General features: G+C 32.1%; 1 protein-coding gene across 1 annotated transcript in view; it reads right to left on the bottom strand.

Moving 5' to 3' along the window:
• LOTGIDRAFT_212836 (hypothetical protein) overlaps window positions 1-16,752 on the bottom strand; it is a gene marked incomplete at its 5' end in the record, with an annotated part of 41,441 nt that extends 24,689 nt beyond the window's left edge. The window contains 23 exons of the mRNA XM_009049680.1: window positions 253-297; window positions 950-1,204; window positions 1,636-1,773; window positions 2,443-2,582; window positions 2,954-3,085; window positions 3,683-3,842; window positions 4,421-4,531; window positions 5,021-5,225; window positions 5,959-6,180; window positions 7,667-7,889; window positions 8,447-8,623; window positions 8,836-8,935; window positions 9,081-9,174; window positions 9,752-9,927; window positions 10,722-10,839; window positions 11,209-11,378; window positions 11,801-12,180; window positions 13,244-13,335; window positions 13,911-14,056; window positions 14,416-14,537; window positions 15,619-15,760; window positions 16,197-16,293; window positions 16,687-16,752. Coding sequence (XP_009047928.1) covers window positions 253-297; window positions 950-1,204; window positions 1,636-1,773; window positions 2,443-2,582; window positions 2,954-3,085; window positions 3,683-3,842; window positions 4,421-4,531; window positions 5,021-5,225; window positions 5,959-6,180; window positions 7,667-7,889; window positions 8,447-8,623; window positions 8,836-8,935; window positions 9,081-9,174; window positions 9,752-9,927; window positions 10,722-10,839; window positions 11,209-11,378; window positions 11,801-12,180; window positions 13,244-13,335; window positions 13,911-14,056; window positions 14,416-14,537; window positions 15,619-15,760; window positions 16,197-16,293; window positions 16,687-16,752 — 3,511 coding nt within the window. The remainder of the gene's footprint in view (window positions 1-252; window positions 298-949; window positions 1,205-1,635; window positions 1,774-2,442; window positions 2,583-2,953; window positions 3,086-3,682; window positions 3,843-4,420; window positions 4,532-5,020; window positions 5,226-5,958; window positions 6,181-7,666; window positions 7,890-8,446; window positions 8,624-8,835; window positions 8,936-9,080; window positions 9,175-9,751; window positions 9,928-10,721; window positions 10,840-11,208; window positions 11,379-11,800; window positions 12,181-13,243; window positions 13,336-13,910; window positions 14,057-14,415; window positions 14,538-15,618; window positions 15,761-16,196; window positions 16,294-16,686) is intronic.
• Window positions 16,753-19,113: the final 2,361 nt, after the last annotated feature.

The following is a 19,113-nucleotide window of genomic DNA, read 5'->3' as shown; positions in this document are numbered from 1 at the left end:
CTACCATTGGGATAGCTTTGGAAGTGAAATCAGTTATTTTTCATCACAACTACAACTTCAAATTCCCAACAGCACTATCCACTTTTATATGGAAAACTCCTTGAAACATTGCCTTACTGCCAAGATGAGATCATGTCTATAAACAAACAGCAGTCTCAAGTCTCTGTCAGATCTTTATTCATGCATGCTGAATGCTAAATAAAATACCTGGGATCATACCAGGATCACTAGGTGGTGTTGGTGTATCATTACTTCCTGTTGTACTTCCATTACTTTCACCAAAACCTTCATCAACATCTCCTCCTACCATTGGCTAGAAAACAAGATACACATTGGCAGATGCAGAGGTGTCAGGCAGATGCAGAGGTGTCAAAGGGCTTCTGTATTATTATTCTGTAACATGTAAAATTATCCATGCTCTTTGCTGTTGGATTTTGAATGTCTTTACAACATGGAAAACGTTGTTCATAGACAGTCATTATCACAATTACAGTTCTTTGCATCTTTAGGTCGAAGGTGATATACTACAGCAGTGGAGTTTCTATAAGACATTAGGTGGAGGGGTCCAAGGTCATAGACTACACAGTGGAGTTTCTATAAGGCATTAGGTGGAGGAGTCGAAGGTCATAGACTACAGCAGTGGCGTTTCTATAAGGCATTAGGTGGAGGGGTCGAAGGTCATAGACTACAGCAGTGGAGTTTCTATATAGCATTATGGTTTGAAATTTTAAACTAGGAGGGCCAGTGATAATCCTGCCCAATAGAAACTACAACATCCTGCAGCATCAACTTCTGAAATCTTTAATGACAGGAGACGAGTATTTCCCATCCCTGAGTCAGTGGAAACTGGGATCAATAGTTATTCTGAGTCATAATATTCAGAGATCAAGTTTGTTATATACAAGCATTCACATACATACCTTAACATCAACTATAGTCCTGATACTACCAGCAGTAGAAGGTCTCAATCCATCATCATCATTTAAAGCTTTCTTCAAACCATCTTCATCATCATCATCATCAACATTGACTGCACCATTTCCATCTTGTTTTACCAGTGTCAGGTAATAACCACTGCCAAATTTACTCTTTAAAAACAAACTAGAGCCACAACAACACAGTTTACCATGGGAGATGATGGCTATTCGGTCTCCCAGAATATCAGCTTCGTCCATATGATGTGTAGACAAGATTATAGTTCGTCCTGAAATGGTCAGTGGGGATTAAGACATTTCAGAGCTTATAATTCATGGGGCATTGTGACCTTGACCTCCTCAACAGTAATTTAACGGTAAAATATCAAAACATGGTTCATCACTTCACGTATGAGCACTAGCAAATGGTGTAAAAAAGGGATATAGGGGGCCCCTTGATTGGTGAGTTCTGCACATTTTTTATGGAATCACCAGAACATTCAATAAAACACTAGAACGCTTTCCACGTGTGCTGAAAAAATAGTAGGTGCAGACAGAATTCAAAATGGCGGAGAAGGAAATAGATGGGAAATTTTTGAATGTAACATAATCTGGTTCTGTACCGTTCAATTGGTGACAGAATGCGAACAGACAGAACCTGTTCAGGACTCTCCAATGAATTGCCACCTTGACTTCCTTATAGAGTCACGAGTTTCATTACCTTTTCTTAGTTTTAGAAGTAATTCCCAGATGGCTCTTCTAGCATATGGATCAACACCAGCAGTAGGTTCATCTAATATCACAGTTTTAGATCCCCCAACAAACGCTATAGCTACAGATAACTTTCTTTTCATACCACCTACAAATACACATTCAATTCTTTATAAAAATGTTACTTGGGCCACTAGTCTGAACTTTGGACTCATACCGGTACTTGTTATGGATTGACCAGATGAGAGTAAAAGGGAAAAACAGTGACTTAATGCAAACTGTATTAAACCACGTTTTCTGGCTTCTGTTTGCACCATTCCTGTTTCCAGTTTAAACCAGGTTTTCTGTTTTCATTTTGCACCATTCCGGTTTCCAGTTTAAACCAGGTTTTCTGTTTTCTGTTTGCACCATTCCTGTTTCCAGTTTAAACCAGGTTTTCTGTTTTCTGTTTGCACCATTCCTGTTTCCAGTTTAAACCAGGTTTTCTGTTTTCTATTTGCACCATTCCTGTTTCCAGTTTAAACCAGGTTTTCTGTTTTCTGTTTGCACCATTCCTGTTTCCAGTTTAAACCAGGTTTTCTGTTTTCTGTTTGCACCATTCCTGTTTCCAGATCAGGGTTATTGTTTTTTGTGCTATCATTATCTCAAAAACCATTTGGCTTCAGTGGCATTTACAATTCTAGTAATTCTAGTATTACATAAATCAAGGAATAAAAATGGTGGGAATGTAGAAAATATAAATTTGTAGAAATAGATGATGTTAACTTCTAAACAGCCTTTTTTCAAAATGGTGGCAGGTCAATGAAACTATTGTTACCTGATAGGTTCCTGGACATTTCTTTAGTTTTATTAACTAAACCAACATCTTCGATAATTTTGGGCATTTCAGTCTGTACTTGCTGTTTAGTACAACCCTTTAAACTGGCATAGAACCAAATATGTTCCTCTACAGTCAATCTAAAAAAAAAAAAAAAAATGCTTTCACTGTTTCATTGAGTCATAAGTTATCCTAAAATCAAATCCCAAATGCTTATTACTGGAAGTAAGGCCTTACTTTACTCAAGCTTAAATGTTCTGGGTTTTTTTCTGATTTGTATAGAAAAAATGAAAAACAAGGATATCTGCTTATGTATGGTCAATTTTCTAAGCCATCAATGTCCTTCTTTGCACTCATATTGCAAATCTCATTCATTAATTGAACTTTTGCTTTCGAAACTGTGAGCCAATATCGATGATGGTTTTGTATCCTAACAGCTCTTGTCAAATGGATGATACACTGTTCAATTAAACTTCATACCTGACCTTTGAAAACAACAAGAAAACTTTACCTGTCAAATAAGACGTTATGTTGTGGACACATTCCTATACTGTTTCTAATATCATCCATATCAGTTCTAATATCTTTACCATAAATATAGGCTGTACCTTCAGTTGGTGGGAACAGACCAGTTAATATTGACCTAAAATACCATATCAAATTTCATTAAATACATAAAATAAAATACATAAAATACAATATATGAATGATAATATCATAAAATATTATAAAATATCATATAATATCAATGATATCATGAAATATCATATAATATCATAACATAATATATAATATCATATATCACAAAATACCATATAATATGAATTATAATATCATAAAATATTATAAAATGATAATATCAATGATAATATCATGAAATATCATATAATATCAATGATAATATCAAATAATATCATATAATATCATAAAATACCATATAATATCAATGCTAGTATCAATGATAATATTATGAAATATCATATATCATGAAATACCATAGAATATCATGAAATACCATAGAATATCATGAAATATCATTTAGTATCATGAAATACCATATAATATCAATGATAATATCAAATCATAGCTTAGAGGACATGAAATAGTATAATCATATCATTAATTAATATGATCATAAACAATAATTAAAAATTAATTAGCACAGGGTTTGACAAAATTGATGATTTCTAGTTATTTTTCCAATATTGTACAAAATATGTTCAGAAAAGTCAAAACTTACATTGTTGTGGTTTTACCAGCACCATTATGTCCTAAGAAAGATGTGATTTGGTCTTCATAGAAATTCAATGACAAACCATCAACAGCAACTTTCTTTCCAGTGGAGTAAACTTTTCTCAGATTACGTATTCCTACACCCACCGATTTATCTCTGGGTTCTGCTTCTATTTTTTCTTTATCACCTGTGCAACGAAAACCAAAGATGGCACCAGTAGTAATTTATCAAATCTTCTGAGAAATATTTCAAGACTAAATATTAATGATTGATATTTTGTTGATTTATTGTAGAGAATTTGAATATTTGATTACAAAAAAAATTTGCAGAATTGGGCATCCTGTTGGTAGGTCGTTCGACAACATGCAAAAGCTATATCAACCACACAACAGCCAAAGATTACACATTGATGTGCTGTCTTAGGAATGTAGTAGCCATCACGCATAAACCTTCAGAAAAATAATCTCACTTTATTTCTGAAATTTGTATTCTATTAAGGTGGTAGTGTGTCAGTTTACAGGCATATATCAAAATATCTTTTGAAAAGTTAAAAATAAACCTTATGGTTAAAAGAATTTTTAAAATCTGTTTTACCAAAGGAAGTTCATAAAAAAAGAATGTTCTTTTACTGACAATAATGAAAATCTAAAATTGGCTTCGCAATATCAGTAAAACCTCACATTTTCTGTTTCTATTCAGGTGAAACACACTCCACCTTTAAATCAAAAATTCTAATTGACTTACAGCCTAACTGCATGGCTTCAACAGGACTTTCAGAATCCACATTATACTGAGCACCAAACCAGTACGATTTCTGTATGAAGAAATAGAATTTCTTTGGAATACCAAATTGTCCTAAAAGAAAAAGTTTTTCTTATACTGGTGAATAACACGACTTGGATGAGAAATTGAGATGGTATAAATAGGAGCATATAGTGTAACATATACGAAAGCTTTTGTTTGAGCAAAATAAAATTTTTTTTGAATTTTTCCCATTATTATTATTAGAATTGGAATATCAGAATACTGACTGTCTTAGAATGTCTTTGAGTTGATAAAAATATAATTCTTTTATAAATTTACATTGAAAATAAACACATTTCTCTCCTAGAAATATATATCCAAAAAAGGCAATATTTTGGCTGAAAAACGGCCTCTGTAAAAACAAAATGTGCGCTCACGTTAATACTTTTATCAATGCAAAGACATTCCAAGACTTACAATTCTCTTAAAAAGTAAAGAAAAAATTCAAAAAACTTTTTACTTTGCGCACACAATAGAAATAAAAACTTCTTTTGAATATCTTTAATTTGGTAAAAAATTTAATTCAATAAATAGCCTTACCAGGGAATACCGCCTCAATATACCATGTTAAAATACCATATAATATACCATCTATAATCATCATACCAATACAATACTGCATATTAAAACCATCATCCACCATAGGGCTACTGGCAATATTACTCCATTGTATACCTATAGCTTGTTCTTCATATCTAGATATATAACTACATCCAAATCCTAGTGGTACACAGTTAGCGAGAGACTAAAATAACAAAATATATCATATTCTTATTTAAACTTATCACCAGTTACACTTGCTTAAGAAATCTAACCCCATCAGATTCTCAAAAGTTGATATTCGGATGGGATATCAGAGTTGGGTTTAGGGTTTTAATGTTGATTTTCTTGGGAGTTGCTTCATTTTTGGGTCGCTTGTTTTGAGAATTTTCACCATAACAAAAGCCCAATTTGGAACAAATTTTGGTATCTATTCAAAGCTGAACCATTAATGAGTCAATCATTATATTGCCAAATATTCTGTAATCAGTTACACATACATCATTGTCTCTTCAATGCATCTGAAACCATTACATCTTTCTACCGTGTTTCTTTCAAGCATTTAAAACCCCGTACTTGGGACAGAGATAGTTAAATTTCATGATGTCAAGCGACTTTCAAAAAAGTCAGTATGCAAAAAAATGACACATGGTTAAAACCTAAAAATGATACATGAGAAAATGACAAGAGAGATCATTCAAAATGGCAGTCTACGATCTGTAAAGGAGGGATCAGCTTAGCCATAATAGACTAAAAATAGAACGTACGTCTGACTTAAGAAGGACAAGTGGTAGGACAAACCACTCTAACAACAGTAAGTTTTTGTATATCATGTGATACACATACTATTATCAATGATGTCATTGCTGATCTCTCCTATTGAGAGATGAAGGTAAAAAGATGGTTAAATCCAGCAAAAATGCTAAAAATAAACTCACCAGAGCTGCTTTTTGAGAAGTGGTCATAATTTCTTCCCATCTAGTAATAAATGTGTAGGGAAGATATAACATGAAGTATATAAAGGCACCACAGACAGCTGATAAATTGGCCTTCGAGAACAAAGTACTGATGAAGAAACACAGCATTATGGTAGAGAAGGTGAAGGCCAATAGGAACACCAGTATTACAGTTGGATCTGAGTACTCTAATATACCACCATACTGAAATTCAAAATATTTATCATTATATGATGACATCACCAATGCAAAAGGAAACATGGGGACAGTGTTAGAAGTGTAATAATGATGGTCATGAGAAAGAAAAAAAAATGTTTTACATGATTTTCAAAGAAGCTGACAGTGGCGGAGCCAAAGGGGGGCAGATGGGACAACCAACCCCCCTCGCAGCCTCGAAGTCAAATTTTTCGAGCAAATATCTCATAACAAGGTTTGAAATTCGGCCAATCTCAGATATTTTGCCCCCCTCGGAAATAAACCTGGCTCTACCACTGCCAGCTGGACCTTTGCCGAACCTCTTGACATTGATCTTTCCTAGATAATGCATGTATTTACAGAGGGTCTACCCATATTACGATGAGACTTTTTCAAGGTCACTCGACTTTCATACTCTTAACATTTTTACAACCAACAACCACCATTTAATTGATAGAACGAAGCAAATAACATGAAGATTCCAACAAATCAAATTTCTTCTTCTACTCCGGCATTACATTAAGCTGTAGGTTTGATTGTAGCTTTGTCAGAAAGTGTCTTTGGAATTTTTTTTTTCATGAATAAAATAGTGAATTGGAGGTCCTTAGTGACAGGATCAAAGTCTGGTGCCCTTAAATAAGTCATCATTCGAGTGAACCCAGCTGAAAAATGCCACGAAACAGTTGGTATACAGAAACCTCTAGATCTTAAGATTTTATCTTTATAAATTGATTCCTGTTGCATATAAATTATGAGGTTATATAGCACAGTCGGTTAAAGCGTTGGTCATTTGACGTCATTTGCTTGGTTACGTTGAGTGAATGGCAGCTGTGGGTTCTGATCTCGATAATAGTCCGATGACCTTGAATAAGTCATCTTCACTCATAATTCCAGTTAACCCAGCTGTAAATGGGCATGGATAATCCAGGAAAGATCAATGCCAAGAGGTTTGGCCAAGGACCAGCTGATAGAAAGGATCTCTAACTGTGAACCAAATTTATTATCCTAGTAAAATATAGTTGTTCCTTTCTTTTCTTTTCTTACTTCCTTTAAAGATGGGTTTCTTTATTTTTTAGTGTCAAATTAAGCAAACTATTTGATTAATTGGTGTTTCTAATGAATTATCATGTATTCTTAATCGTAATCATATCATTTTGTTCTTATTGCATATAATAAAGAGTTTTAACCAATGATAAATGTCAATGTATGTACAGTCTGGATAAACAAAAAAAGACATTTTGACTTGGACTCATTGGAATTCTGCTGGTAATTCTCTTCTAATTTAGCTAATTATGAATTAATTATAGACATGTGAGACAAACTGGTATTTTTCCAAGTCATTAGAACACCTCTTCCTTCTATTCATATAAGTATTAGCATTTTCATTTTCATAAATGAAAATAAGGGAACCCATCTTTAAGAAGCATCTATTAAGCAAAACAGGTAGTAATGTTTGCAAATTAATGGAGTTGATTAAATGACTCTAGTTCCCTACCTTTAAAATAAGTACCAGTATGACTACAGTTATAAACATCATTATAAAGGCATTAATAAACCAAGCTAACCAATGTACTCCATTACTTAGTCCCATAATCTTCATGACCTCCTTTAACCTTTCCTCCTTCTCATACACAATACCTTTAACCAACATGGCTACCGTATAGATCCAACTAATAACCATAAATAATGGTATAGTTCTAGATATTGTACGAGTGAATCTGAAAATAAGCATTTAACATTAATTCTGAGAATTATTTTGACATGGTCAGTCACCAGAAAGTGTCTCAAACAGTTCTGGAATTTACTGTTGAATATTGGTTTCACCAAACGACACTTTAATTTTTTTTGACACAGCATGTTTTCAAACCAACATGTTTTCAAGTGAAATCCCATAATGCTTGGCATCCACCATGCATTGCATTATTATAACAAAGGGAACTACAATTCATAGAGCAGTTGACATTCAGCGATAAATACATTTTATGTTAAAATTTCAATTTTGGCAATGAAACCATGTTGACATTCATTTCAACCAATCACAGCGCATCATGCAAAACCCATGTCTTAATATGAACTATGAATTGTGGGATAGCGAAACTCAAAGTAGATCATTATGACCAATGAGATTGTGAAACTGCCAAAAACAAAGTTAATAACCAGCACTAACGCGCATTTATTCAATTTTCGAGCCAACCTTTGTCCTGATATATACGACCATAACCGCCATAGGTTAACAGTTTGTTTATTGCTTAATTGACATACACTTAGTACTTACTTGTCATTGATATAACATGGATATGGAAACTGTTGTAAAACAACACCGATTCTAGATGGTTCTCCAGTCTGTACTTGTATTATAGCATGGTCCACCATATCTTGTATAAAGGCGAAACCAAACATAACATATTTTAAATCTTGTGTAGGGCTAGCTCTAGCTCCTGGTCTCCAATATCTGTAAATCATAAAAACTTATATTTTATCTTTCTGATGTGAAGATTTGTATCAAAGACACTTGGACTCAAGTCTGTTAAAATCTTGGTTGCTTGACAACGGTATGGATAATCTGGGAAAGAAAAATGCTAAAAGGTTTCACCAAGGACCATTTCACAAACAGTATCCTTGTTTTTTGTATCTTCTTTCTTTGAAGTCACAAAAGGTACCAACCTGTCTTGAATATTCTTGGTACTATCTACGTTATCTGAGTTCATACGTATTTTATACTTAATGTGGGTTGTGTTATCATCAATTTCATTAAATACCAAAGCTTAAAAACAAACAAAAATCTCCATAAAACACTCAAAAGTAAAATATAATAAAAATTTGTCTCTCCCACAGGCTCAATGAATACCGTTATTGAACTCGTTTGATATACTGTTATACTGTACTTAATATATAAATTCATTTCTTACCAGCCAATAATGTATTATTACTAGTTAGTTTAACTGAATCTATAGTTAGAGATGTCTCATCTTTATATGGTATAAACTTATCAAATTTAAAACACTGAAATTAAATTCAATAAAATGTAATGTAATAAAACTAAAGAGCAGCAGTGAAGAAAAGATGTCTGTACACATCTAGTACTATTTAAAACATAATTGTTCTATTCAGTTTTTTGTATAATAGTCTGTTAGAGCATTTGTACAAATGGCGGTCATTGGTTCTAATCTCAGTCAGCAAGTGAAAATTTTATGAAGTGGTTTCAAAATTAGACTGAACTTTTATGTTTTTTATCAGCTTTTATTTTTAATATATCCACTTCAGTTAGGCTCTTAAGACAGCCTTTTTGAACAATTGTCTGTTTGATTGGCACTGCACTGCCAGCCAATCAAAACTTTGCCCAGAAAATCCAAGAAGATCAATGCCAAGAGGTTGATCAAGGACAAACTGGTAGAAAGGATCATTAACTAAGATCTTTAGTTGTTTTTCTTGTAAAATATAGTTGTTTCTTTCTTTTCTTTTCTTTTCTTACTTCCTTTAAAGATGGGTTTCCAGTTGTTATCCTTGTAAGATATGCTTTTTCTTTCATTTTTTTGGAAGACAAAAGCTTGAGACAAAAAGTAAAATATGATACACATACCTGTAGATATTTCTTTAAAGTCTGTAGTTGTATGTCAGTATAGTTGAGAGAATCTCTCCAATCATAACCACTCTCATCTTCTCCATTATATATAAACCTTCCAATATATTCACATATCTTAAAGTCACGATTTAAAGTGGGAATACCACTCAGGTTAAACCTGTCTCCCATTAGTCCTTGTAACCAGGGTATCACTTGATTTTCTCCAGCTTGCGCCTTTTTTACTGAATCTTCAAAATATCGACACTGTCCTGTGTTGATGAATTGCTGAAGAAAATGATTGATTCATGAACTAGCAATGTCAAAGGTCAATGGGTAGGCTATATACTATAAGAGTTGCTTGAAGTAAGGAAAAGACTACCCCTCAGCTGTATTATGGTACTGTGTTATGCACAGGGACATTGTAGAATATCTGGTAAAATCTTGATGGACTCTTTGGTGGTTCAGCTTTGTGTAGATATCAAAATTTTTGCCATGATGAAAATTCTCAAAAACTTGCGACTCATCAAATATATGATGTGGAATTGGAAGGGTCAGGCTATGCTAAAACACAGCATTTCATTGATAAAAAAAAAACTTATAACACTAGTTAATGGAAGCACTGAAAAAATCTTAAGGCACCAAATATGTACAATTGTTTGCAGAACTTTTCTGATCTTGGACATTCTAAAATCAACAATTCTTATATACATGACTGCATTAGTTATACTAGAAAGGAGAAAATGATTGATTGATTTTTTGGGTGATAATGATCAATATCATTCAAATTATATTGCCAAAATGTGTGATTTTTTAAAATTTTCAATAGGGTTCAATCTTGGGTGATAATAAATCAGTCAAGAATTGTGTTTAATTGTGCCTTCTAGTGTTTAAGAGCAATAGTGGAGGGACAAACCAAGGGACATGGGTGACGGTGCTTTATGTTTGATTACTTAACATCAAATTGATATCTCTGTATAATTTGTATAACTTACCCTGATAAAATCTATATTTGGACCGTTTAAGTAGTTATATATCTGTGGTAATAACCTATCCCAATCATCAGCTAGGTTAATCAGTTCAGAGATATCTAAAAATGTCTGATTGGCCTGCAATAGATAATAGTATAATGCTGAAGGGCATACTTTTTATTACATCTACTTTCAAAAATAAGGATAGACGTAAGAACCATGGTGACATACGCCCACCAGCAGCTTTGATTGCAAGTACAAATCATTGTTTGCTGTCCATTCACATTTGGTTCATGTTTAGTCTATGGAGAATTATAAGCAAATTTTATTGTACTGCATCATGGCCGTTTTTTATCGATGAACGGATGGACGACAACATGCTTACAGAATCCATAAAGAATTGTTGGAGATCATTTCGAGGATATGTGGCCTGGTCAAAATATATCTATGATTTCAAAAAATAATAGTAAAGATAGGTATTAGTAATAATAAATGAGTGAAACCTACCAGTCTAATAATTTCTTGAACTCGAGGTGTATCAGGGGTATAAGGTATAACACCTAATACAATAGGTTTCAAATACCTCCATACAATGCTGAATAAATTGTTGCTTTCGATAGATACAAACACATCTTGACAGAATGGAGCTAAAATAACACAATAGGCATTAAATATCTCTGATATTACGATATCATAATGGGGGCGCTCAATTGGTGAGTCCTTCATATTCTGGATTCACAGAATCATCCGGTTGTACAATAAAACAAGTTGGAACAGAGTTCAGAATGTGTTACACATGTGCTGAAAGAATAGCAGGTGCAGACAGAATTCAAAATGGTGGATAAAGGAATAGGAGGGAAAATTTTATGTGATTTTGTACCGCTCGATTTAGGCCAGAAACTCAGATCAAGGTTCAGAGCTAACCAATCAAGCGCCACCCTTGTCTTTGGTTATATCTTGCCAGATTCTGAACTATGCAACAAGTAGCTGAAATTATATCCCATTCAACATGAAAATAGCCACTTACTTGCATCTTTGTAAGCCAATTTTATTTTTGCTGTTTTCTTTTTGGCATCTTCATCATCATCATTACCACCACCACCAAAGAAATTATTAGAACCACCCAGGCGGTCAGCATTATTTAAATTCACGAAGGTTTGAGAGCGTCCACATAATAGTGTTCCCATGGATTCCAGAAGATTTCGAGTACCATTACCCCCTGTCATATTACTATTTCTAAAATCATTCTGTATTCGTTCATAATCATTCAGAATAAACTCTAAACTTTCCAATTTCATGATCTGAAAGATATTGTATGATAAACTTTCTAATTTCATGATCTGAAAGATATTGTATGATAAACTTTCTAATTTCATGATCTGAAAGATATTGTATGATAAACTTTCTAATTTCATGATCTGAAAGATATTGTATGATAAACTTTCTAATTTCATAATCTGAAAGATAATGTATGATAAACTTTTTAATTTCATGATCTGAAAGATATTGTATGATAAACTTTCTAATTTCATGATCTGAAAGATATTGTATGATAAACTTTCTAATGTCATGATCTGAAAGATATTGTATGATAAACTTTCTAATTTCATGATCTGAAAGACATTGTATGATAAACTTTTTAATTTCATGATCTGAAAGATATTGTATTATAACCTTTCTATTTTCATGATCTGAAAGATATTGTATGATAAACTTTCTAATTTCATGATCTGAAAGCTATCGTTTGATAAACTTTCTAATTTCATGATATGAAAGATTTGTATGATAAACTTTCTAATTTCATGATCTGAAAGACGTTGTATGATAAACTTTCTAATTTCATAATCTGAAAGACATTGTATGATCTGAAAGATATTGTATGATTAACTTTCTAATTTCATAATCTGAATAGGATAGTAGTCTACAAACCCATATAGATTCCTTAATTCCTGCAATTCTTATAAAATGGGCATTCCTTGATTTAAGTTTTCGATCCCAAGTTCCAAAATACATTCATCCTTCAAAAGCACATGGTGCCATTATGCAACAGGGTAATTTTTTCCTTTAAAACTGTAAAACTTACATCACTATATGTTTTAGCTAGCATCTCTACAAGCTCCAGATCAAAATTAGGACCAACACCTAGGTTCTTTGTCCAGTATTCTCTAATCTGAAAAATAGAAATAGCAGTTTAGTAGTCACTTTCTATACCAGAGTTACAACTTCATATTCGACACATCTCATATATGGCAGTGGTAGTCAATTGGATTGTTGTCTGCTCGGTGATCTTCTCAAGGTAAGAAAGAATTCTGACTAGTAACGATTTCAACCCTTGTCAGAATATAGAAGAACTTAAGTCAAAAGACTAAAAAATTTAAACGCCACTAAAATACGCCACATTTCGCAAGTGTTACTAGTGAACTAGGGCATGCACAGCTTGTGACTCAGCTTCTCAACTCAGCATCCCTTTCAGCAATCCTTATAGCTAATATTGTTATTCAGTATATTCATTACAGCATAGTGAATTGTGCTGATGATCTACAAACTTACTTCATTAAAGGCATATGTTGAGTTGTATTCAGCCATAAAGTCATCATACAGTTCTTGAGCCTGTAGTTGAGTTAAGTTACAGATCTGATCTTGTAGTAAAGATGCAGTGTTAGGATCACTGAATTCAAACCATCGAGTTAGTATTTCTTCTTGACAAATAGCTTCTCGAACAGTGGTCTCATTGGCTCTGTTCAAAATATTTCTAAATGATGAAGAGTTGAATATGTCAAGAACCTGAAAAAAGCATTATTCAGTATTCAGTAACGGTTTCATCAAAATAAAATTCCTGCCATGTCTATCGTGGTAATTTGTGATGCAAACAAAAGGTGTATTCAGTTGATAAACTATTCTACGAATACACTCTTCGTTTGTGTCACAAAATCTTAGCGTTGGAGGGGGCAGAAACTTGATTGGCTGGCAGTGTCATCTAACGGATGAATGTTCAAAAGGGCAGTCTTTAGACACTAACTGAAGTGGCTAGGTTAAAAATAAAGCTAACAAAAAAAAGGAAAGAAAGTTTCGTCTAATTTAGATAAAACTGATTACAGAATTAATCCAAAGTCAAAGTAACATCAAGAGATACGTGTCAAGATATCATCAAGATTATCATATATTACCATATATCCCTTTATATCCTATATATTTTGTACAAATTTTACCAATAAAAAAGAGTTTACCTTGTCTAAGGATATGGATCCATTTAACAAAAGATCTAAAGACTCTTCTGATAAATCTATGCTCTGATTGGCTACTTGTTCTCGTAATCTATCAGGATCAACCAATAGATTCCCTAGTTTTATTTCACCTAAAATATAAACAATTTGGCTACTGCTAAAATATCATAGCCACGACTTAAAAAATATAGTAAAATATGTTTATGATAGTGATGACAATAAGATCAAGCATTAAATTCTTGTTGAGGTTTGCTGAAAAAAAAAAAATAGTAGTGGGTTCTATTTTTGATCAGCATCTACATGTCTAATGTCTAAGTGTCATATTCAACACAATACAAAAAGCTATTAATGAGTGTAAATTTCTCAGAAAGATCATTGTCACGAGGTTTGACCACAGACTATTTGCTTCTTTCTTTTTTGATGTCACATTGTAAGTTGCTGGGGTTTGTGTGCTGGCTGATGTATTTTTGTGTCTTACCTTCAGATGTACCATTTCTTATCATAGACAAGAGTTTCTGTAAATTACTCAAATCTTCTAAAGCCCTAGCGATTTCATTTCTATCTATATTACTAGACAGAATAGTTTCTATATCATTAACAAATCGTGTCAACCTATCAAATATAAAGTATATTTCTAAGTATATGTTACAAACAGGCCATTTAAATTATTTTCTATCCTTTGGCGTTCAAAATTAATACAATAAAAAAAATAAATAAATAAATAGTCGTTGGTATTACATAATTGTTAAAACTATCAATAAAAACTTACAATGAATTGTTAAAACTATCAATAAAAACTTACAATGAATTGTTAAAACTATTAATGAAAACTTACAATGAATTGTTCAAACTATCAATGAAAACTAACAATATATTTTTAAAACTATCAATAAAAACTTATAATGAATTGTTAAAACTATTAATGAAAACTTACAATGAATTGTTAAAACTATCAATGAAAACTAACAATGAATTGTTCAAACTATCAATGAAAACTAACAATATATTTTTAAAACTATCAATAAAAACTTATAATGAATTGTTAAAACTATTAATGAAAACTTGCAATGAATTGTTAAAACTATCAATAAAAACTTGCAATGAAATGTTCAAACTATCAATGAAGACTAACAATGAATTGTTCAAACTATCAATGAAGACTCGCAATGAATTGTTAAAACTATTAATGAAAACTTACAATGAATTGTTAAAAATATCAATAAAAACTTACAATGAATTGTTAAAACTATTAATGAAAACTTGCAATGAATTGTTAAAACTATCCATAAAAACTTGCAATGAAATGTTCAAACTATCAATGAAGACTAACTATGAATTGTTCAAACTATCAATGAAGACTCGCAATGAATTGTTAAAACTATTAATGAAAACTTACAATGAATTGTTAAAACAATAAATGAAAACTAACAATATATTTTTAAAACTATCAATGAAAACTTATAATGAATTGTTAAAACTATTAATGAAAACTTACAATGAATTGTTAAAAATATCATTAAAAACTTAAAATGAATTGTTAAAACTACTAATGAAAACTTACAATGAATTGTTAAAACTATTAATGAAAACTTACAATGAATTGTTAAAACTATTAATGAAAACTCACAATGAATTGTTAAAACTATCTATGAAAACTTACAATGAATTGTTAAAACTATTAATGAAAACTTACAATGAATTGTTAAAACCAGTGACATCACCAGCTGTTTCATCTTCTGTTACTTTCATATGACAAGTGTTGTTGTAGGTACATAAATAGGACTGTAGAAATGGAAGTAATCCAGATGAAGGCATAGCCTTTCCATCAAAATGGCCTGAAGATATGAAATAATAACATATCGAAAATACAATCATTACACTACACATAAACAGTTACATTAAATTTGAAAGAGGGATACTGTCCACAAACACAGACTGGTGATAGGTGATGGCAAAACTCTTCTCACTTATCATTAAAGATCAGAAGCTTGAGGTCTGTAGCAGTAGGTTAGAAAATTTGAAGTCCATGCTTGTATACGTCGATGGTTGTAGGTTTTAATCTCGGTCGTGTGAACTGGTGAACTTGAATAAGGAAAGAGGTTTGGCCATCAACTTGACTGTATGTTTCGTATGTAACAACACTGCACATCTAATTTTTAGATGATTAGAATTGAGTTCTATTCGTTGCTTATGTATTCTTCTTTCTTTTAACATTCCATTCCACTCCTAAATAAGTATCAGAGTTGCCTAACACTAAAACGTTCAACTTACATTCTGGTACATTCTCTTCTAAATCTGGTCTGGTCTTCACTAAGACTAAGATAAGAAATAAACACAATGGCCAGCATAGTTCTATTATCACTCTTAACTGAAATAAGATGAACAAGATTTTCATTAACAGTTCTTCGTTAAAATCTCAGGTGTGCCTGCGCTTCCATGACAAGGATTTATTATATCAAACGAGATTGATATTTGTCGTCAATTGTTTTATCGTCTGCAAGACTGAGCTTCATCATCCAATCAGATTAATTTTCCTTTCAATTGCATGATCCACACATGATTATCAACACAGTGGAAAATGACAAAATGGTGATCTTTTGTATCATTGTGTGCCCGCAGCCGGTCGGCGAAACTTTTGATAAGTTTCTAGTCGACCAAGACCTTTTTTGTGATAACAGCATTAGAAAGTTGGATATTAAGTCATGTAATAAAATGCAGATACTGGGCTATTCCAATAATTTACATAGGCTTTCGTACTTACAGGATGTCTTTTCCTCAGCATAAAATTCTTCCATAATAACAAACGTAATTGAGTTCCAAAACCCATCTTAGAAAGTTATTTTTGTTATTCTGAAAAAAAAAAAACAATTGTGATCAGTATTATTTTTAATAAACACAATTACTAATGTTGATTCCAAAAAAAATAAATTTATTATGATCCTCCAGAAAAGTTACTGGCCCAGCATTGGCCCCCCACTTTCAAAGTTTTTATCATTTTACATAGTGAAAGAAATGAGAAGTGGCCCTCTCCTGGAAAATTTTGTGGTCCCTGCTCGGCCCCCTTCACCTGATGTTTCCTAAAAATGCCACTGCTGCAGAGTGTCACAGTTTCCAAGTTATAATTGAGAATGACCTTTCTTTCCTTAAAGAGTGAAGAGTATCAATCATAATAGACTTACCGTCTACAAAAAATCTACTTTTCTCATTCAATGTGGTATCTTCATTTTGTTTATTTATTGAACATTGTACTGTTTTCTATCTGCAACAAAAAATAGATTTTGATTGAACACATGTTCATATGATATCCATCACACACTCAATTCAACTTAAACCTTTATAACTTGACAGGCAATGATATGCAATGGCGTTAGGGGGGTGGGCCATTAGGTTATGACCCCCACCGCTCAGAACTTATTTTGAAGAGAAAATTAAGCCCTCTCAAAGCTCAAGACAAGACATTTGCATGTATAAATCAAATTAAATACAAAGTACAAAAAAGTAATTTTAATGAAAATGATAACCTTTTTGAAAAGAAAATAAATCAAAATGATCTTTACAGTGAATATTGCTGGTAGACAAAACTGTTACAAATGTCAACCTATTGCATGTAATATGTGAAGTTGAATACTTGTGGAATACACTCAACTTCTAAATCAGTCTATAAATTGATTTCTGTAGTTTACATTATAATTTCCATGAGGAATTTCTTCCTTACTAACATACCTATAACAAATTTATCCATCTAACATACCTATATCAAATTTATCCATCTAGCATACCTATATCAAATTTATCCATCTAACATACCTATATCAAATTTATCCATCTAACATACCCTAACATACTTATATCAAATTTATTCGTCTAACATACCCTAACATACCTATATCAAATTTATCCATCTAACATACCTATATCAAATTTATCCATCTAACATACCCTAACATACCTATATCAAATTTATTCATCTAACATACACTAAAAATACCTATATCAAATTTATCCATCTAACATACCTATATCAAATTTATCCATCTAACATATTTATCCATCTACAGATTGATCATAATATATCTTAGTTAACACCAATTTTCACCTTTAGCTCAAAGCAAATTATCAACTCACATATAGAGTAATTTTATATAGATATTGATCGCACACTATGTACACTATAAAGGTTATATAAGCTGTTACTTTGATAATTGCCCTTACATATATCTAGACAGTGTATATATACGTAGAACAAAAAGTTAAGCGCCACTAACTTTAATTCAATATATTCTGGGATGTCGCGTACGTCATAGAGACCTGTAACAGAGTTGGATGCAGCATTGCAGCAAATCCTCAACAGGACATTCAAAGACTGATGAAAAACAGATACTTTGCATTTGGGGCTATAAAGATAATATAATGTATGATCATCCACTTCCTGTTGTTGATTTTTTCACGAATACATATTGTTTTTAACATTAGGTCCAAATATATACATCTGTGTTATCAAGTATGATTGTGAATTGAATTCATTTATGAAACAATGGTTCAAAATCTTGTGGCCCTTAACTTTTTGTTCTACGTATATATAAGATCAGTTGAGAGATTTGTTGTGCAGAAACCTCTTTACAAATGAAATTTTTGGGGTGTTATACTGCACTGCAAAAGTAATTCAGTTTTATCCAGTTTTATCCAAATAACTACCAGTTGCTTTCGAAATGGCAAATAAATTTATGCAGTTATAACCAGATGTTATCCAGATAGATAAATCTATGTGGATTTCCTCTGGAAATGATCTAGATAAGTTATCAGCATAAGAATATCACGTGGGATATAAAATTGCGTCACCTGTTGGCGGGAACGTTTTAATGGAACTACTTGGAAATCCAAGAAAGAGATTAATAAAGTACCGTACATGAATATGCATCAGAAGTTTTCCAAAATTCCAAAAAACAGATTTTTCAAAGTATTTCAAATGCTGTTGTTGACTAGGATGAAAAAAAAGAACATTATATAAGCTTACTTACACATTTATGAAATGGTAAAATTTCCAAGAAAATATCACCTTATACAGTGACTATACACAAGCTTATAGAGTAATATATCATATAAATTACATATTGCCTAATATCTAGCATAAACAACCATGATAAAGCAATATTTCTATTGATCAATAAAACTGAATAGGAAATACTAA

Source organism: Lottia gigantea, assembly GCF_000327385.1.
Source record: "Lottia gigantea unplaced genomic scaffold LOTGIsca_14, whole genome shotgun sequence".
Taxonomy (NCBI): domain Eukaryota; kingdom Metazoa; phylum Mollusca; class Gastropoda; family Lottiidae; genus Lottia; species Lottia gigantea.
This window is presented reverse-complemented; position numbering and strand designations above follow the sequence as displayed.